Here is a 22,378-nt window from a genome sequence, read left to right as displayed (position 1 = left end):
TGAAGTGGGTGGAAGCTGAGAGGAAGGGTAAGTGAAGGGGAGAGGATGGTGAGGAGTGACTGAGGTGGAAGTGAGTTGAGAGGTGAGTGATTTGAAGGGAGAAAGCAGAGAAATGGGTGAGTGAAAAGAGGGTACTGAGAGAAAAGATGAAAGAGAGATGGCTGATTAAAGGGGGCTGAAACTAAAATGTACTTGGTAAAGGAGCTGAATAATGACGATCAGAGATGGAGTTTAACTGGAGGGTTTAGGATAGGACAACGTGGGAAGGTGCTGAGGAAGAGTGTGTGGACAAGAATATTTTTATTTGTATCCATATGTGTGCACATGCGCAAAGTCTGTGTAGTAGAGCCTGATCTCCCATCACCTTGAACCCCCTTATCATATCTCTTTGCCATTGGATCAGGACCTCACTTGGTCCAGGCCACCTTCTAGTTTGTGTGCATTAGCCACGTTGGGTTAACAGAAGTATCATCTGGCTTTGTTCACATTTATTTTCTTTGTGAGAACGTACAGTGCATAATTGGTGCTGCATTACTATAATCACTACTCTTCAAGAGATTCTTCATCGGCTTCAGTTTGCTTTGGGATATCTGAAGATTGTGAAAGGTACCACATAAAAACAAGACTTCCTTTCACTATAACTGCAGGGCACTGGCGTTAGTTTATCAGTTAGTATTATACATTGCTCCTCTTGAGTTTACTGGAGATTTGGGCTACATACGTATTAGTACAGCATTGCATTGCATAGTATGGGTAGAGTTATAAACTACCACACTGTAAAAGTTTGAGAGTTGTTGAAGTGGTTTCTGCAAAAAGTGTTGATCCATGAAATTCTAGTGAAGGATGAACCATGTTGCCTGCCAGTTCTGTTTGGTGTTTACTCTCGGGAAAGAGAAGTGTGCTGGTTGGTTGGAGTGTACATCTAAGTACACACTAAGGGGAAAGGAGTGACTGGAAGCCATAAAAAATATTCAACCAAGCAAAAAAATTATAAAGACCTGCTATTTGGTTCTAATAACTTAGAAAATAATACTTGTTCTATTACTTGACCTTCAGTTTGAAGCAAAACTATGAAGGTTTTCATTCTCTAATATTGGATCTCCTACTATTTTCTGTCTTTTTGATTTTTTAAAACTCTTGTTGAATGTTTACAAAAACAATGTTAGAGGGAAAACTATTGTGCTTTGTCCATGCCTTGTTTGCTTCCATCTTTGTTCAATGCCACTGTCCTAAACCTTTATCATTATTCTTATTCAGGCTTTGGAGGAAGCACAGAAAGCTATTCAACAGCTTTTTGCCAAGATTAAGGACATTAAGGACAAGGCAGAGAAATCAGAACAGATGGTAAGTGTGATGCTGAAGACATTGTTTTGGTAGTTGATCCACAGAGGATTCCAGAATCAAGTTTATTATCACTAACATATGTATGTTGTGAAATTTGTTATTTTGCAGCAGCAGCAAATATGCTATAAATTATAGTAAGAAATGTATTTATACAAAAAAATAAGTAGTGCAAAAATAGTGAGGTAGTGTTCATGGGTTCATTGTTCTGAAAACTGATGATGGAAGGGAAGAAACTGCTCCTGAAATGTTGCGTAGTGTCTTCAGGCTCCTGTACCACCTTTCTGGTAGTAATGAAAGTAGGACATGTTCTAGGTGGTGGAGATACTTGATGATGGATGCCGCCTTTTAAGAGTATTGTCCTTTGAAGATGTCCTTGATGGTGCGGATGCTAAGGTCCACAATGCAGCTGGCTGAGCTTGCAGCCCTCTGCAGCTTTTTCCGATCCTGTGTAGAGAAAGAGAGCAAATAGGAAGACTTGAGGCGAGAATTAATGAAACAAGAGGTTTAAGATTTCAAGAATGTTGTTTCCAGTACACAAGTGTAAAGGGGAACAAATTTATTGTTACTCTGGATCTGATGCAGCATATAGAAGACACTCTAAAATAAAGAACACAATAATAAAAGAAAACTCAATTAATATAAATACATAAGATGGCTTATTAGCATTGATTGTATCTATGTACATAAAGTGTCTGTACATAATGTGACTCTGAGAGGAGATGATAAAGTCATGGTGGTGGGTTGGTTAGTAGGTGGAGATGTTGATCAGCCTTGCTCAATTACTTGGGGAATGTAATTGTTTTTGAGTCTGGTGGTCCTAGTGTGGATGCATGTAGCCTCCTCTGTGATGGGAGTGGGACAAACAGTCCGTGACCAGGGTGAGTGGGGTCCTTCATGATATTGCTAGCCCTTTTCTGGCAACTTTCTGTATATATGTCCTTGATGGCTGGTACTGGTATTGCACTGAGAAGTTTTGAGTACCCGCTGTAGAGCCTTCCTGTCCACCGCAGTGCAGTTTCCGTACCATGCCGCGTGATAGGATGCTCTCGACCACACATTTGCAGAAGGTCGCAAGAATGCCTCCTCAGAAAACAGAGGCATCGGTGAGCTTTCCTGACTGTGAAGGATGTGTTTTGGGACCATGAAAGGTTGTATGAGATGTGCACTTTCAGGAGTTTGAAACTGTTTACAGTTTCCTCTGCTGTGTCGCTGATGTAAAGAGGGATGTGAGTAGTACAAGTTCTCCCGAGTTGGAAGTCATCTCCTTTCTCTTGTTGACATTGAAGAAGAGGTTATTTGCCTGGCACCAGGCCTCGAGCTCTTCCACCTTCTCTCTGTAGGCTGTCTTATTGTTGCTGGTGATGAGCCCCACCACGGTCGTGTCACCGGTGAACTTGACAATGTGATTACTTGGGTATTTGGCCATGCAGTCGTGTGTGAGCAGAATTACAGCGATGGGCTAAGCACACAGCCTTGCGGGGGGGGGCCATGCTGAGGATGATAGGGGAGGGAGGAGCGGTTGTGGGTAAGGGTGAAGTTTCAAAAGGTGCAGCCAAGGGAAAGAATGACAAGAATGGGGGGAGGGGGGCATGTAGCAGGTGAAAACGTGAAGGCCGCAAGATGTGTGATAGGGTATTGCAGGTGTAGAGTGAGACAGAATAGTGGAGCATTTTGTGCAGTTGAGTGGAAGGACATTGAATTTATAGTAGAAGCCAGCAGAGGTCAGCATGATTAGGATAAATGAGAGCGAGCGCAGGAGTGGGACGAAAAGGTCTGGATGAATTGGATTGGACCCCTTAGGTACATATTCTAAACATCAACACGGGTAATGCCAAAGCTCACTCTGGTTTCCCCCACTCCCCTCCCCCATATCCCTTGCAATTGCCATATTGGATGGAAATTCTTTGAAATGAGCTCTATTGTATTTCTCATTTCAATAGTAATAATATGCATTGAGTTTATACATTTAATTACAGGAGCTGTAAGAGAGGAGAGTGGACCAAGTTAGTGTTCATGAGTTGGTTCATTGTTCTTTTTTTTTAAATTTTATTTTTATTTGGATAAGGAATTCACAAATATCATGTACTTTTTTCACACATATAACCTTTTCCATTTTTTATATGTATAAAACTATAATTATTTATACATTCTTAAGTACACATTGAGATGATATAAAAGGAAATTAGACACTTAAATAGATAACTGTGTACTGTGGTAATTCTAATCTATTAGACTAAGTAATGGTATTAGTTGTTAAGAAAAATGGTAATAATAGTTTCCATATAACTCTTCTGGACCATTTCCACTGGTCCAAAATGTTGTACATAAGCCTATGTAACAACCATTGTAGGTGTTTATATCCTAATTTGTTCATGCTTGCTCCTGCCCGCAGACATAATTATCCAATCCCTATGTACTTATTTACTTAATTTTTTCATTTTTTATCCCTTTCCCAAATCTTTCCCTTTACTTGTGTTAATTCTCTATTTTCCAAAAGAAAACAAAAAAAAAGACATTTAGACTAGGGGTGCTTACGTTAGCAATATTACTGTGTTGATGAGAAGAGCAGTATAAGTCATTAGGAGAGTCATCTAAAGTCTGCTCGCATTGGGGTTATATATTCAATCCATTTATTCCAGATTTGATAAAATTTTTCTTTTTGAATTCTCAGGGAGTAAGTCAACTTTTCCATTTTAAATATTTCCAAGATAATTTCGTGCCAATCTTCTAATGTAGGTGGTATTGGATTTAGCCACTTTCTAGTGATTGATTTCTTACTTGCCGCTAAGAGGGCCTGCAGCAACTTTATATCTTCCTTCTGTTCAAGAAACAATACATGCCCCAAATAGAGCGTCTCAAAGTTCAGAGGTATCTGAGACCTAAGTACCTTAACTAATGTTCTATGAATACCTTCCCAATATAGACTTAATTTAGGGCAGTCCCAGAAAATATGAAAATGATTTGCCTTCTTGGAGCCGCACCTTCTCCAACACGTCACGTTTGTATCTTTATATTTTTCCTGATATGGGGTCTTGAAGTATCTTATGTTTTTCCAACAGTGTTCTCTCCAAGTCAAAGAATTAGTCGAGGACCATTGAAAGCTGCAGATTTTCCTCCAAGCCTCCTCTGAAAGTACCAACCCCGCTTCTTTCTCCCACTTCTCTTTAATATACAGTGTATTTACATTTTTAGCATGGGAGAGTGCATTATATACTCGAGAAACTGATTTACTAGGTATTGAACTGCAAGCCGAATTCAGAATCTTGAAAAATTCTAATTCTACTGTTGATAGGTCTGTATATCTACAACTCTGGTTAACATAGTTTCGTACTTGAAGGTACCTAAAAAAAGTCATTATGTTCTAGGCCATGTTTGTCCTGCAGGATTTGGAAACTTTGTAATACTCTTTTATCTATAAATGAGAGGTAGGTTGTAAGACCTTTCTTTATCCATAGCTCAAATCTTTTATCTCCTCTGTTGGGAAGGAATTCGGTATCATATGCACACCATCTAAAGAGTTTTAACATGTTATTAATTCCACATGAATTAACCACCTTCTGCCATACTTTTAATGTAAGATTTATCCAACTGTTTTTAAATTTTTCCAACTGGGCCATCAATCCTTTATCAGCTATTGAGGCCTGTAGAGGGAAACTGTCAACTAAACCAAATTCTATTTCCTTCCATCTAGCCTTATATTCCCTATTACACCAATATAACAGAGGGGTTATCTGTGAGACATAAAAATAATTTCTCAGGCAAGAAAGAACCATACCTCCTCCTTCCTTCCCTAACTGTAAGGTGTTATATCGAATTCTAGGTTTCTTTCCTTGCCAAATGAAGCGGGAAATCCATTTGGAGTTGGTTCATTATTCATTCAGAAATCTAATAGTAGAGGGGAAGAAGCTGCTCCTAAGCTGCTGAGTGTGTGATGAAGCTGTTCCTAAAACATATTGTGCCAAGGTGCATGAGACAGAAGACCCTATTTGCAGATGCTGTATGTAATGCTTCAACTTGAGATTGCTATCTCTGTAATTCTTGTTTTAATGTCAATCTCTGCAGGTTCTGCTCTGGGTTCCTCCTTGACTTTAATATTACAGTTGTTCTCTGGACAAAGGAAGTCTAGATTTAGTTAGGGAGTGAAAGATGCAGTGCTGAAATTATGATATAACTGCATGTTAGCTTCATGTTGTAAATGTCAAACCTGTTTGCATGGCTTCTAATGGGAAGTATACTGTCTAATTGTACAATGCAATACATAAAAAAAACTACAAATTACAATTTTATATAAATAAATAAAATTGTGCTAGTGCTTCTGAGTTTGTTCTTTGTCCATTCAGAAATCTGATGGGGGAGGGGAAGAAACTGCTCCTAAAACATTGAGTTTGTGTCTTCGGGGTCCTGTACCTCCACGGTCATATCAATGAGATGAGGGTGATGAGGGCCCCTAATGATGGATATTGCCTTTTGAAGATGTCCTTGATGCTGTGGAGGCTAGAACCCATGATGGAGTTGGTGCAACTTTCTACAGCTTTTTCCAATCCTGTGCAGTGGCCCCTCCATACTAGACGGTGATGCAACCAGTTGGACTGCTCTCCACAGTACATCTGTAGAAATTTGCTGTAGTTTTCGATGAATCTGCAGGAAGCTGAGTAATGAGTTAAACAACACACACAAAATGCTGGTGGAACATAGCAGGCGAAGCTGCATCTAGAGGAAGAAGTACAGTCAATGTTTTGGGTCGAAACCCTTCGTCAGGACTAACTGAAAGAAGAGATAGTAAGAGATTTGAGAGGGGGAGGGGGAGACCCGAAATGATAGGAGAAGACAGGAGGGGGAGGGATGAAGCTCAGAGCTGGGAAGTTGATTGGCAAAAGGGATGCAAGGCTGGAGAAGTGGGAGTATCATAGGACAGAAGGCCTTGGAAGAATGAAAGGGGGAGGGGAGCACCAGAAGAAGATGGAGAACAGGCAAGGAGTTATTGTGAGAGGAAAAGAGAGAAGGGAAAAAATGAATTAAAATATTGATTAGTTACAAAAGTAATTCTAATTTTTTTTTCCATGGTGGATCCAATAGCTCTTGGAAGCAAACAATACAACAACTTAAGTAGTTCAGGATGTTCATATTTGCCATAGTTTGTAATTTTAAGAATTCAGGTTGCAACATTAATATGATTCAGCCCATGTTAGCTTGAAATAAGTACAGATTTAGAAAGTGTGCTCTTGTTGAAGTGACCTTTTCAAACTGTGTTCTTTAGGTCAAGGAAATCACACGGGATATTAAACAACTTGATCACGCCAAACGTCACCTTACAACTTCCATCACCACACTTAATCACCTGCATATGCTTGCAGGTGGTGTTGACTCCTTGGAGTAAGTAGTCACTTGTATAAAAAATGTTATTTGGTTTTTAGTGTGGCAAGATTTCAACTGTGCATTCATTCCAACAGGTATTAGGCAGATAATTGATTTTGGAATTGAAGTGATTTTGCTGACTCAGCCATTGTGGAACAAGATAAAAAGCAAATAAGGCTGCTAACTAATGAGTTCAAAGCAGTCTCCAAACAAAGACAAGGTGGAGCTTAATAGGAACTGGAAGTAAATTTACTTTAATAAACAAGATTAGAGTAAGAAAACTGTATCAGTGTGTGCAAATCTTATGTGCAAAAGTTCCCTTGGCACCTGTTTTATTTTGCATTCAGTGTCCCTTAAGAACATCCAATGAACTTGATGGAATTTTATAAATCAACATGGAGTAAATTTTTCACCACTCCCTCCTATCTTTATGGCGATTCCTTCTACCGTAGGATTTTGCCATCCTGGGTTCTTCAGAATTGCAGTTTTGCAAATAGATCTTGCATATTGGCAGTTTATTGACCCTTACAGATCTGTTTGGCTGAGCTCAGCTCTATTGTCTAAGACCTCCAAGTATTCCATGCTTTTCAGAATTATCTTCTCCTCCTAAGGATCATGAGGCTAATTGTAGTTCCCTAATCTTGCCCAGTCAAAGTTCAATGAGTTGAGCAGAGACTTTATAATAGGGCAGCAGAGACTGCAAAATTGGCACTTCCTTCACTTACCTCAGGTTGTCATAACTGTTGTGCCCTAGGCTTAATAACTATTCATTTTGCTGCATTATAGGTGAAAGATGAACATCTTGCTTAAGATCCTATGAATTCTTAGTTGAACAACACTGTAGTTACACGTTAATAGACTCCTGCAGTAACTGAAAAGATGTAAATATTGCAGGTATTGACACTGATTTGAAATGCTGTCATGTGAATCTATTGAGCCTCATTTATTTGAGATTGTACTGCAGTTTGTTCAGGAAAATTGTTAATTTTTTGGGACAATGTAGGGAAAGAAATGTCTAACTGCGATATTGTGAAATCATAATCACCAATATAACTCCAAATTTCAAAATTAATATATTAGAATTTTATTGAATTGCAGACAGCTAGGGGTTGTTGAAGAGTTTCATCTTATTTTTGCTGTTAATGAGGATGAGGACAAATTGAATATAGTGCTGGCAGCTTTGAGCACATACTTTATTTCTGCAGGGCTATGACTCGCCGTAGACAGTATGGAGAAGTGGCTAACCTCATGCAAGGGGTGGTAAACGTATTGGAACATTTTCATAAGTACATGGGCATTCCGCAGATCCGCCAGCTCTCCGAAAGGTAAAGTATCAAAGCTTCTGTTTGGCTTGTGGTCACCTTTTAAGTGGTTTCTTTATAGAAGCAAAACAAATCTGGATTTATTTTTTAAAAATTAGAACTTTACTAGACCAAATTCACATGAGATCCTTGTGATTTTCAAGCATGAGAAATTTGTCTATTTATTTTATTGAAATTGGCAACATTTCCTATATCCCCTTATACCACTACTTAAAAAGGATAAATGGAATAAGAAAGTTTGATGAACATTCAGATATCTGTCATAGATTGGTATCTAAAAGCTGGCTTTTATATTGGCAAGCTTGATTCCAATCCTTGGCACACGAATGGGTAGTTCAGATGCTGTGATAGCAAAGTCTATGACATTGCTCATTTTATCAATGCTTTGTGAAAAGACATGACTTTTCAAAAAGAGGTACTGGGTATGCTGCAGACATACTGTACTTGATGTGGTCTGCTACCTGAGTATAGCGCCTCTCCTGCACTGTAACATCTGGATATGGAGATCAATCTAACCTGACTCTCTGTATCAGGAAGTGCACCATGTGGTAAAGAGCATTGTGCCCTTTGAGAGGGGCTCTGTGTTGTCTTCCCACAATGCCCTGATTGCTTAACCACTGCCAAAAGTTTTTGGAAATATTTTAAATGATTTTGAAATATTCTAAAACACTTCAAATGGGCTTAAATGATTTTAAGACTCAAATTAACTGTTAAAATGATTGCAAATAGATTTTTAAAAATTGAAATAAAATGAAATAAGTAAATCATTTACCTTATTTAGGGTTTTTCACCGGGTCAGTGACTCCATTCACATGAATAGAGTCACAGTTTCAATGGCAGCCAGCCTTAGATTAGATTATGAGGAAACGCAGTCCTCTTTTATTGTCATTAATGCATGCATTAAGAAATGATACAATATTCCTCCGGTGTGATATCACAGAAACACAGGACAAGACTGAAAAACTGACAAAAACCACATAATTATAACATATAGTTACAACAGTGGAAGCAATACCGTAACTTGATGAAGAAGAGGCCATGAGCACGGTAAAAAAAATTCAAAGTCTCTCGAAAGTCCCACATCTCACACAGATGGGAGAAGGAAGAAAACTCTCCCTGCCATGCCCGACCATAGTCTGACTCTGAGTCGTCCGAGAACTTCAAGCCTCTGACCAGTTCTCCGACACCGAGCACCATCTCTGCCGAGTGCTTCGACCCCAGCCCCAGCCGCCAGCAGCAGGCAAAGCTGAGCATTTTGGGGCCTTCCCTCCGGAGATTCTCGATCGCACAGTAGCAGCGGCAGCGAACCGGGCATTTCAGAAGTTTCTCCAGATGTTCCTCCATGCTTCTCACGGCTGTCTCCATCAAATCAGAATTGTGCCCTAGCCTCTTGTTTTAGCACTTCTTTGCACAGTGCTCCACTGGTTAATTAGCTACTGAAGCAGAAGCGTAGATACAGAGTCTGGAAGTCTGAAGTGAATAATGAGAAGAAATAACCAGTGGTTACTACAGAACCACTGGCAAAAGGTAAGCACAATCCAATTCCTGATGAAGGGTCTCAGTCCAAAACGTCAACTGTGCATTCCTCTTCATAGATGGTGCCTGACCTGCTGAGTTCTTCTGGCATTTGTGTGTGTGTGTGTGTCCCCAATTCCTTTATTCTTGGGGTATGAGCATCAGTAGAAGAGCACCATTTATTTCCTGTCCCTTGTGGCTGCTTTTCTGATGAGCTTGCCCCTGTGGAAAATGGGCACCCCCAGTGTTTCAAGACTTTGATGCAATGCTAATGAAAGAAGTTGGAGTGGAACTTGAAATGAGCGTTGTTCACATGTATGTCTACCTTTGGCCCCCTGGGGAGGAGTTACAGATTCAAGAAAAACCACTGAAGCTGCTTTGTAAGCTGCTTAGTACCTTATAAAGAAATAACAGTCTTGATGCAGCATTAGTGGAAAGAGTGGATATTTTAAGTTGGTAGATGGACTGTTGATTAAATGAATAGTTTTTAATGTAAGAGTGAAATTGGAGAAATACTTTCGTGTGTAGAATGAAAATCTTGTGTAGTTTTTAAATGACGTCTTTGATTTACATGGTATTACTGCTTGAACTCTTACTTGTAATCCCAAGTTGTCTAGGATATTGCTTTCATACATTTGGTCTAAATGGAACAAGTTTTTCCTTAGATCCAGTGAAGCTTACAAGCAGCTTAGTATGTAAGCATGAATTTCATTGTGCAAAGTCTCTTTAAGAGTTGACCTTGGATGAGATTTAAACCAATTCCTGTGTCTAATTCTTGTTTAAATTATGTACGATGTTTGGCTTTGTGTATATTTGATAGATTGGCGTCACAAGAAATGGATTGAGATAGAGCACATATGAATCCTTTGAAATTTGTTCTATTTTTGTGCTATCACACATGACTTCCTTTATGGCTGTTTAAATTCTGATATTTTCTCTTGTCTGGCTCAGACACTGCAATATGTGCGCAGTGATAACAGCAGTCCTTAAATGTCAGGATTCTTGTAGCATAGATAAGGAATTTCATTCCCTTTAATGTTCGGCTCAGGGAGGAATGATGCACATATTGAACAATTACTGAAAGAAAAAAGGACAAATATATTTAGCCCTTTATCACATTTTCTCAGGAAGTTTCATCACATACAATAAATTACTTTGAAGTGAATTCCAGGTTATTTTGTAGGCTAATGTAGTTTCTACAAATCCACATCTTATGGGTATATGGAGGAATTTAAGGTGGGGGGTTATATGGAAGGCAGGGTTTGAGGGTCGGCACAACAATGTGGGCGGAAGGGCCTGTACAGTGCTGTACTATTCTATGTTCTATGTTCTAAATCTCAGTGTGGAAAATGAAAGTATTTTGCTAATTTTTATTGTGGATATAACATTAATGAGTATACAAAGAAATCAGTGCCTTTGTGGAAGGTCATAGCCTCAAACCCAACACTTAACATGCCCTACTTGTTGGTAGTGATACCAGTCCACCGATTTTTCTGACTCTTGTGCTATCTCAGGCATGTTGAGGTATTGCAGTGATGTGACAAATTATTTGTTTAAAGATGCAGAAGAGGGTATAAATAGAGGAATCATCGACATTCTGTTTGTTGAAAGTACTCTACTTTGTAAAGAAGTCCTGCTTTTAATAAGGGTGTTCAATTTTTATAAATTGATTGGATCATTTTCAATTTTTGGAGAACATTGGTATGCTGGACAGCATTCCTTCCTCAACCAGTATCAATAAATTTGTTATTCTTTAAAATTGCTGTTAAATATAAAACCATAAGAACATAATATGTAGGAACAGAATTTGGTCAATTGAGTCTGCTCCACCATTTCATCATGGCTGATCCAATTTTCCTCTCAGCCCCAATCTTCTTCCTTCTTCCCGTATCCCCTCATGGCCTGGCCAATCAAGAATCTATCAACCTCTGCCTTAAATATACATAAAGACGGCCTCCACAGCTGCTTGTGGCAAAGAATTCCACAGATTCACCACTCCCCGGCTAAAGAAATTCTTCATCTCTGTTCAAAAGGACACCCCTTTATTCTGAGGCTGTATCCGCTAGTCTCAGACTTCCCCCCACTATAGGAAACATCCTCTGCACATCCACTCTATCAAGGCTTTTCACCATTCGATAGGTTTCAATAAAGTCACCTCTCATTCTTCTGAATTCCAGCAAATACAGGCCCAGAGCTATCAAACACTCTTCATATGACAAACCCTTCAATCCTGGAATTATTTTTGTGAACCTCCTTTGAACCCTCTCCAGTTTCAGCACATCCTTTCTAAGATAAGGGGCCCAAACCTGCTCAAAATACTCCAAATGAGGCTTCACCAGTGCTTCATAAAGTCTCAACATTACATCTTTGCTCTTATATTCCAGTCCTCTTGAAAGGAATACTAACATTGCATTTGCCTTCCTCACCACAGACTCAACCTGAAAATTAACCTTTAGGGAATTGTTGACAAGGACACCCAAGTCCCTTTGCACCTCAGTTTTTGTATTTTCTCTTTATTTAGAAAATAGTCAACACTTTCATTTCTTCTACCAAAGTGCATGACCATACACTTTCTGACACTGTATTCCATCTGCCATCAATTCCATCATCCAGATCGTTGACCTATAACATAAAACACATCGCTTCCAACACAGAACTCTGTGGAACACAATTAGTCACTGGTAGCCAGCCAGGAAAGGCTCCCTTTATTCTCACTCTTTGCCTCCTGCCACTCAGCTACTGCCTTATCTATGCTAGAATCTTTCCTGTAATACCATGGGCTTGTAGCTTGTTAAGCAGCCTCATATGTGGCACCTTGTCAAAGGCCTTCTGAAAATCCAAGTACACAACATCAACTGATTCTCCTTTGTTTATCCAGCTTGTTATTTCTTCAAAGAATTCCAGCAGGTTTGTCATGCAAGATTTTCCCTTGAGGAAACCATGCTGACTATGGCCTATTTCATCATGTGTCTCCAAGTACCCTGAGACCTCATCCTTTTTTCATCAACTCTAACATCTTCCCATCTGCTGAGGTCAGAATAACTGGCTTATGGGTTCCTTGCTTCTGCCTATCTCCCTTCTTGAAGAGTGGAGTGACATTTGCAATTTTCCAGTCTTCTAGAACCATTCCAGAATTTAGTGATTTTTGAAAGGTCGTTACTAATGCCTCCACAATCTCTTTAGCCACCTCTTTCAGAACTGAGCTGTACACCATCTGGTCTAGGTGACTTATCTACAGTGGTTTCAGTTTCCCAAGAACCTTTCCACTATTTATGGTAACTTCACACATTTCATGACACCTGGAACTTCCATCATACTGCTAGTGTCTTCCACTATGCAAAATACTTATTCAGTTTGTCCCCCGTTCTGTTGTTTCCCCTATTACTACCTGTCTAGCATTGTTTTCCAGCAGTCTGATATCCACTCCCACTTCTCTTTTACATTTTATGTATCTGAAGAAACTTCTACTGTAATATTTTTGACTAGCTTACTTTTGTATTCCATCTTTACCTTTTAGTTGCCTTCTATTGGTTTCTCAAAACTCCCCAATTCTGTAACTTCTGACTAATTTTTACTCTACTATATGCCCTGTCTTTGGGATGTTGGCTTTGACTTCGTTTGTTAGCCATGGTTGTACCATCTTTCCTTTAGAATACTTCCTCTTTGTGATATATATATATATATCACAATATACCACAGGATATATATATATATATATATATATATATATATATATCCTGTGCCTTCCAAATTGCTTCCAGAAATTCTAGCCATTGCTGCTCTGCCGTATCCCTGCCAATGTTTTTTTCCCATCAATTCTGGCCAACTCCTCTCTTATGCCTCTGTTATTCCCTTTACTCCACTGTCGTACTGGTACATCTGATATGTGCCAAATATGTACAAATAAGCTACATGCTTTACCACAGCAACAGTGAATGCAGCATATGTTGTGTCGTTTGGTACAGGAATTGCAAGATATCTGACTGCAAGAACCTACAAAAGAATCCAATGACTGCTGAGAGGATCATTGGGATCTCTCTTCCACCCATCTGAGATATTTATCGGGCGCATTGCATTACCAGGGCCCTTAACATTATCAAGGATCCCTCCCATCTGTCCCACAATGTTTTTGACCCCCCCTCCAACCACCAACAGGCAGAAGGTACCATAGCATTAGGGCAAGGACTATTAGAATGGGAAATAGCATCTTTCCCCAGACTAGGAGACTACTGAACCTCCTGTCACCACCCAGGTCTCATCACGTATGATGCGTCAGTAGCATTATACTGTTTATTTTTTAACTTGTGCCATGAATGCACCATATGTTAAATGTCAGTCTTCTGGAATATAGTTCATTATGTGTTAATTTATTTGCAGTAATAGTACTTCGTGTTGTGTGTGAGTTATATGTACATGCTGTGCTCCTTGGTCCAGAGGAGCACTGTTTCATTTTGTGGTAAGAGCTTGAACTTAAGATTAACTCTCAGGGCTACTTTTATAGTCCTTTGTATGTTTTCTGAGGTACTTTTCTCTTAGTGCCCTATGCCACTTTCTTGATAATACTGTTTAGTGTTAATATTCCCTTCCTGCTCCCTCTGAGGTTTACTTCTGGCATTTATTTATTTGCTAATGCCTTACATGGCATCTTTTCTTACTTGTAAGAGAAAATCTGCAGATGCTGAAAATCTGAGCAGCACACATAAAATGCTGGAGGATCTCAGCAGGCCAGGCAGCTTCTTGGAAAAGAGTACAGTCGACATTTCGGGCTGAAACCCTTCGGCAGGCCCAAAACGTCAACTACACTTTTCCTAGATGCTGCCTGGCCTGCCGAGTTCCTCCAGCATTTTGTGTGTTTTCGCACTTGTGTTGATTTTACTCTTTTGTTTTTAACTCTGGCAATAATTTCTTATTTTGACTTTGTCCTTTCTTTTTAATGCAGCATTAACACCCCCCTCATTTCTTCCCCGGAAAACAGTTTAATAGATTATATCTTCATTTCCCTTCTCATTTCCACCTTAAAAGTAACTGTAATGTGATTACTAAATGACAGATGTCCTCGTACTTCAACTTGACTTACTATTTCCTCCTTGTTAATTAGAATCAAATCCAATGCTGCCTTTCCCTTGTGTGTTACCTCACTGCTACTTAATGTTCCTTAATTATTTTATTTGTCATTTGGTCTGATTATGTTGTTTTGGCGTAATTATCTTCAAAGGAGCTTCCTTAATAGTCATGTAAAAAATCACAAATGTTGAGGCTGGGGAACTTCACAGAGATCAAGATCTGGAACATTGGTTTTGGCAGCCCTACAATGTTATGTGTGTCATATTGTCTTTATGAAAAATCCACTCCCATATCAGTTTTGCCATAGATATGTGAAATGTTTTTGAATTTCTTGACTGTAGATCTTTATCTGAACACCCGACATTTTCAATAAATCTCTCTGGGTTCCTTCAGTTATGTTGGCTAACCATTTAAACCTTAATCAACAAGATTTTAATTTCCTGCAGGTGAGGAGATAATCCCCATGTGGTAAATATGCTTAAGTTGTAAAATTACTTAAAGGAGTTTGGCTTTGATTTCCTTAGTCCTATATTAAAGAAATCTCCCATAATTCTCTCAGTTCATCTTTATTTCCTTTCCTCTTTCTTTATACTTTCTCTTCCTCTCTCTCTCTCACTCCACTTGACCCTTTCCTTCACCCTATTTGATTTTTCCGTTTCCCACCATTTATCATTTTTCATACGCTCCTCTCTTTTTGTTAGACTTCCCCATTCCTTAGCGTTCTCTCTTAGTTCTGACTTAGGTCAATTTATTTTTCTGGCATCTCAGGACATTAGAATGAGTCTAGATTTGCCCTAGATCCACTTGAAAGTAATTTTGCAATCCAGTTCACTGCTGACTAACTTAGTACATTTTCAGTGACTCTTGGTTAAAAGACATAAAATATTTGGAGCTCTCTGGTCTAAAAGTGTCAATTAGAGTAGAGGATAAAATATCCTAATTTTGATTTTGACCATTACTATAGTGTTGCTTATCATTTTAGTGTGTGTCCTTGTAGTTTATATCCTTTAGTGCACCCTCCTCTCATTATGATTAGACTTCCAACTCCTGTTAGCGGCTTGTCAGCAACTGTATTCCTGTAATTCTGACTAAAGATCCTTCAAAGTTTAAAAAGAAAGCCTGTAACTTTAAAATATTAAATATCTCTCTTTCAAAAATTTATTAAGATGAAATTTTCCTCTTTCTCCCAGTTACTCCAGTTCATTGCAAAGTGCACTGACATGATAATATAGGAAATGGAGAGAAATTTGCATTTGAACTTAATAATTAACACTTACAAATTATTTTTAACTAGGAAACCTCAATGTTGATTCTAAAACTTAATTTTTGATTCTGAAATGTAAGAGAAGAAAAGTAAGACTGTAGCTGATCTAATCTAGGCCACAGTACATTTTGTGTGCAAGGTTCCACTGTTTAAACATTGAAAATCTATCATGGTCTTGCGTATACTTGGTGACTCTGCCTTCATAGCTCTCTTGGGTAGATAGGTTCAAAGATTCACAACCTTTTGAGAAAGTAAAGTCTTCTCAGCTCTGTTTAGTAAAAGACCAGTCCCTACTTTGAGGCTTAACCCCTCCTTCTAGGTTCCCCTTGAGAGGAAACAGTGTGTTGGCATTTATTCTATCGGACTCCACGGTAATAAAATCATTCTCGCTCTTCTATCTTCAATTTGCCATTGACTTGTTTACAACAAATAAAAAGTAATTTCTGCTAGAATACATTAGAGTCCATTATTATTTGTCTGATAGCTGATGTTCTGTCTTTGAAATATAAAGGCATCCGTTAGTCTTGCGAGACCATGGATCTGCGCCTGGAAAGTCTTCACTCTCCAGGGCGCAGGCCTAGGCAAGGTTGTATGGAAGACCAGCAGTTGCCCATGCTGCAAGTCTCCCCTCTCCATGACACCAATGTTGTCCAAGGGAAGGACATTAGGACCCATACAGCTTGGCACCAGTGTCGTCGCAGAGCAATGTGTGATTAAGTGCCTTGCTCAAGGACACAACACATTCCCTCGGCTGGGGCTCGAACTCACGACCTTCAGGTGGCTAGTCCAATGTCTTTGGAATATAGTCACATTAAAATGAGCAGTGTGGCAGCGTAGCAGTTAGTGTAACACTTTACAGCAACAGAAGTAAGGATTTAATTCCTGCTGCTGTCTGTAAGGAGTTTGTACATTCTCCTTGTGACCGTGTGGGTTTTCTCTGGGTGCTCCATATTCCAAAGACGGATGGGTTAGGGTTATTGAGTTTTGGGCAAGCTATGTTGGTGCTGTAAACATGGCGACACTTGCAGGCTGACCCCAGCATGTTCACGACTGTATTGGCCATTGGCGCAAATGATGCATTTCACTCTATGTTTTGATGTTTCGATGTACATGTGACAAATAAATATCATCTTTAAAAAGTAATTTCCCCTTTGTGTTAATAAAATACTCAGGGAGTGTGCACACCAGCCCACTGACATCTTCACAGACATCTTCAACGCTTCACTCAACCAGGCTGCTCAACCACCATCAACTCTGTACCAAAGAACTCTATGCCTTCAGAACCAAATGACGACCACCTGGTGGCACTGATGACAATGTCATGAAGCGCTTTGAACAGCTAGTAATAGCACATAATGACTCCATTCCTGCCTCTGGACACTCATCAATATGCTTACAGACAAAACACTCTACGACAGATGCCATAGCCTCTGTCACACCAGAAGACAAGGACACCTATGTCAGAACGCTCTTTCTGGATTTCAATTCAGTTCGGCATTCAACACTATTGTCCCACAGACCTTGGTGAACAAACTCCTGCCTCTTGCTCTGAATACACCACTGTGCAACTGGGTGTCAGTTAATTAGGATGCACAACCGCTCCTCCCTCCCTATCATCCACAACACGGGTGCCCCCCCCCCCCCAGGCTGTGTACTGAGCCTGCTGCTGTACACTCTGCTCACATGACTGCATGGCCATACACCCAAGTGATCACGTTGTCAAGTTTGCCCATGACACGACAGCGGTGGGTCTCATCAACAACGCTGAGACAGCTTACAAAGAGGAGGTGGAAGAGCTTGGGGCTTATTGGCAGGCAAATAGCCTCTTTCTCAATGTCAACAAGACAAAGGAGATGATTATTAACTTCAGGAGAACTCATACCCCTCTTTACATTAGCGGCACAGCAATAGAAGTTGTGAACAGTTTCAAACTCCTGGGTCTCACATGGTCCCAGAACACATTCCACACTATCAGGAAAGCTCACCAACACCTCTACTTTCTGAGGAGGCTGCAGTGAGCGTCATTCAACAGATGTGCAGCAGAGAGCATCCTAACGTGCTGCATCACTGCATGGTATGGAAATTGCACTATGGTGGACAGGAAGGCTCTACAATGAGTTGTCAGAACTGCCCAATGCATCACCAACATCAGTCTACCCACCAACAGGGATATGAATACAGAAAAGTGCTGGGAACAGGGCAGTAACATTATAAAGGACACCACACAGCCTGCTCATGGACTATTTGTCCCACTCCCTTCAGGGAGGAGGCTACATAGCATCCACGCCAGGGCCACCAGACTGGGGGGGGGAAAGAAAGTTACTTTCCCTAAGCAGTAAGGCTGATCAACATCACCAGCCACTAACCCACCCTTCACAACTCAACCACTACTTTATAATTTCCTGTCAGTCACCTAATGTACAGACATTCCTGCCCTGGGTCACTTTGTGGATATACAATAAATCTATCTATATAAGCTCTCTTATGTATTTATATTTATTGTGTTTTTTAAAATTATTATTGTTCTTTATCTAATTTTGTTTTTTGTGTATTATCAAAGCTGGAGTAACAATTATTTATTTCTCCTTTACACTCGTGTACTAGAAATGGCATTAGACAATCTTGAATCTTGAACAGTCTCCCGTTGAGGTAGTTCTCATCAAGAGATATTAGATGAGGAGTCCTGATGAACAGTCTTGACCCAAAACCTTGACTTTTCCACAGATACTGCCTAACCTGCTGAGTTCTGTGTGTGTTGCTTTGGATTTCCAACATCTGCAGACTTGTTTGTGTTTATAAAGAGATATATTGTATGTTTTCCAACCGTTCAAGCTTTATTCTCAGAACTCAAAGAAGAAAAACACGGCCTCTACAGAGAATGCCACAGGCCTGCTGAAAATGAGGGTTCATTACTGAAATTCTTTTTTTCCCCTCATTCTTCTGAACAGCCCTCTCACCCTCAGTTAAAAAGATAAAAGAGTTTGAACTGGCCTACTGTAAGTCCTTCTCCTGCAAAGTACCACATTTATTGATGTGGTTTAGTGCAGACAAGTCCCAGATGTTGTTGGCAGATTTCAGTAATGGAGTGGGTGGAAAGCAAACATCTATGCTCCCAGGCTGCTGTTTGTAAACCTTAACTCTTTGGACACTGGTAAGCTTGTCTTTAAAAATAACTTACAAAAAAAATACAGTTTAAATTTCTTTACCCTATTCTTTTTTCTCCAGTCCAAGTTCTTAGAAAGTTTGCAGCCTTTTATACTAGTACTTAATTAATGAAGCAACAAGCCACATTTAACAAAATTTCCCTGTTCTTCAAGATGCCTCAGTGCCTTGTGCACACAGTGGCCACTTTATTAGGTATTCCTGTACACCTTATTTATGCAAATATCTAATCAGTCAATCATGTGGCAGTAAATCAGTGTATAAAAGCATGCAGACATGGTCAAGAGGTTCAGTTGTTGTTTAGACCAAACATCAGAATGGAAAAAAAATGTGATCTAATTGACTTTGACTGTGGAATGATTGTTGGTGCCAGACTGGGGTGGTTTGAGTATCTCAGAAACTGCTAATCTCCTGGGATTTTCATACACAACCATCTCTGGAGTTTATAGGGAATGGTGTGAGAAGCAAAGAACATCCAGGGAGCTGCAATTCAGTGTGTGAAAACCCCTTTTTGTTGGGAGATGTCAGAGGAAAATGGCCAGACTGGTTCAAGCTGACAGGAAGGCGACCAACTCAAATAACCACGTGTTACATCATTGGTGTGTAGCAGAGCATTTCTGAACGCTCAACATGTTGAACCTTGAAGTGAATGGACTACAGCAGCGGATGACCACGAACATACAGAAATACAGTTAGTGGCTACTTGATTAGGTACACGACGTACCTAGTAAAGTGGCTGCTGAGCGTAGCTAATGTAGTTCCTGTTGTTAGACAAATGTGGCAACAAGTTTGTGCAAACAGGAAATCTGTCAAATGAAGAGCTAATTTGGAAGGTCATTGATAAAGTGGAGAGGCTATTGCTGCACTTCAAAAGAATGGGCCATGAGGTTGCTAGCACACACCAGTGGGATGAATGAAGGATGGATATACCTGAAAGGCAACACTAATATCTAGCAGGGCAATAGGGAATTTGAGGTGTGGGGCTGGGTAAAAAACAGTCAAGATAAGCATTCTAAATATTATATGTTGGGACACATAAAGTTAATGTAGCAAATTGACAAGAACAGTAGGCGAATGACATAAGTTCCAGATAAGATGGAGTTTGAGGGCACTGTAGCAATTGAAATATTCAATTGCTTTCATAATATATCATATGAATACACATAGGTTTATGGCAAAGGGAATTGAATACAAAAGTAGGAAGGTTATGCTTGAGTTACGTAGGACATTGGTGAGACTATATCTGAGGTACTAATTACAGTATTGGAATCCATATTTATGGAAGGATGGTCATCTACTGGCTGCCTAACTTGTAGATGCTGCCTGACCTGCCGAGTTCTTCTACCGTTTTGTGTGTGTTGCTTTGGATTCTAGCATCTGCAGATTTTTTGTGTTTGTGAACAAAAAACAAGAGGTTGACTACTTAAGACAAAGATAATGGGCAGACTCTTGAAATACTTTTCGGGCAGAGGTAAATAGATTCTTGATGAACAAGGATGTGAACCGTTACTTGAGGGGATGGACAGTGAAGTGGAGTTGAGGTATAATCAGATTGGCCAAGTTCCTGATAAATGGTGGTGTATCCAGAGCTGTGGTTGTGGAGCATTTTATTCATTCTTGATGCAATTTAATTGAAGCAAAACTAAACCACAAAAAATCGATTAGAACACCATCCAATTCCCCACATATATAAGATGATGAGGGGCATTATTCATGTGGATAGCCAGAGGCTTTATCCCAGGGCTGAAATGGCTAACGCAAGGGGGCATAGTTTTAAGGTGCTTGGAACTAGTTACCAGTGGGATATCAGGGGTAGGATTTTTCACACGGAGAGTGGTGGGTGCGTGGAATGCACTGCCGGCAGCGGTGGTGGAAGTGGATACAGTAGGGTCTTTTAAAAGCCTCTTTGATGGGTACGTGGAGCTTATAAAAATAGAGGGCTATGCGCTAAGAAAATTCTATGCAATCTCTAGATTGTGGGCCGAAAAGCCTGTAATGTGCTGTAGATTTCTATGTTCTACATCTCCTCATTCGTCTTATGTTCCCAAAACCTTAAGCAGCTGAGTAACTTACCAAACCAATTCAGGTGGCATTTAAACAACTAAGGTGATAAACCCGTGAGTGGAACATTGATGGGATGTAACATAGCATGGTGTCATTTAGGAGTGATCCCATTGGTATAGCACTGGGCTCCTGTATAGTTTGGACTTTGTAACAACAACAGTTTTTCCACCAGTGCAATAGTCTAGTCTTACAGCAGTCTGGCAGCTTCATGCTAGCTCTAGATCTTTGGAAATAAATGACGAATTCACATATTGCATCATAAATGTTCTGTAATGGTTGGGCAAATGTTCATTTAGCATTTAATATTTTATTTACCCTCAGGAGTATTATTAAAGCAATTTAACTTAAATTGCCTCAGCAAACAGGTAATATCAGGAAAGGAATTCCCTTTCCTCCCATTACCTGTGCCAGTTCCGATAATGGATTAAAAGCGGATAACCTTGGCAACCCTACCTATCAGACGTACAGTATTTCCCTTGTCCATTGAATTCAATGTCCTATCCATCTCTTCTCATACCCACACCCAGGACAGAGGTAGCAGGCTACTCCAAGAGGATTGGCTACCTTGGGACAGGAAAGAGTAGCACATTCAATAGCCAGAGGGTTTACAGAGGCACCATATTGTGCTTGGTTGAGTCTGATGAGCAATATCTTCTCAGGTTGTCAAGCTCTAAGTCCAGAGTTATGTGACGATAGCAGACGTACAAGGTAAGGCACCTCAGAGCATACGGCACTATCATCAACTTCCTCATAAGTGTGGCTTATCTATGGATATGGAAGGATTTCCTTAATGAAAATGTGTTTGATTGCTACTAGTGTCTTGAGAATTATGTATTACAAGTAACACTCATGAAAAATCATGACTTGGTCCATAAAATTAAACACCCTAGTGCCTTTCAATGTAGGTAGGATTTGATGTCATAGCACAATCTCACAGGGTCCCCTCTCTAGCTGGAGTCTTATTGTTGGAAGGCTTCTCCATTCGACTTTTGAATCCGAACAAAAGTCCTTGATGAGGCATGGGAAAGTCTTGCCCTTAACTGGCTGGCTGGCTTCAGACTGCTGGCCTTAGCCAACTGAAGGAGCAGCCTGAGATGATTGGTACTGGTGATCTCTTTTTGCCTCGGAGGCTTTGCTAGGAAGCTAAATGCAGACTTCATAGAGAGATGGGAAGAGTCAAAGTTGAGTTTATTGCTATATCCACATATATGCTCAGGTGCAACCTAAAACTTGCAGCAGCAAGCATATAGCATCAGATACGCAACATCACAAGACAAACAGAAATTAA

At 39.9% G+C, this 22,378-nt stretch overlaps 1 protein-coding gene across 3 annotated transcripts in view; it reads left to right on the top strand.

The window, feature by feature from the left end:
* The window catches only part of vps53 (VPS53 subunit of GARP complex), a 271,204-nt gene that overhangs the window by 51,538 nt on the left and 197,288 nt on the right, over nt 1-22,378 (top strand). For all 3 annotated transcript variants that reach the window (XM_072243137.1, XM_072243138.1, XM_072243139.1), the window contains exons 5-7: nt 1,258-1,344; nt 6,602-6,717; nt 7,905-8,024. In XM_072243137.1, the coding sequence (XP_072099238.1) occupies nt 1,258-1,344; nt 6,602-6,717; nt 7,905-8,024 (323 nt within the window). The remainder of the gene's footprint in view (nt 1-1,257; nt 1,345-6,601; nt 6,718-7,904; nt 8,025-22,378) is intronic.

The sequence above is a fragment of the Mobula birostris genome, chromosome 25 (genome assembly GCF_030028105.1).
Source record: "Mobula birostris isolate sMobBir1 chromosome 25, sMobBir1.hap1, whole genome shotgun sequence".
Lineage (NCBI taxonomy): Eukaryota > Metazoa > Chordata > Chondrichthyes > Myliobatiformes > Myliobatidae > Mobula > Mobula birostris.
The sequence above is the reverse complement of the archived record's forward strand: the minus strand, read 5'-3'. Positions and strand labels throughout refer to the sequence as shown.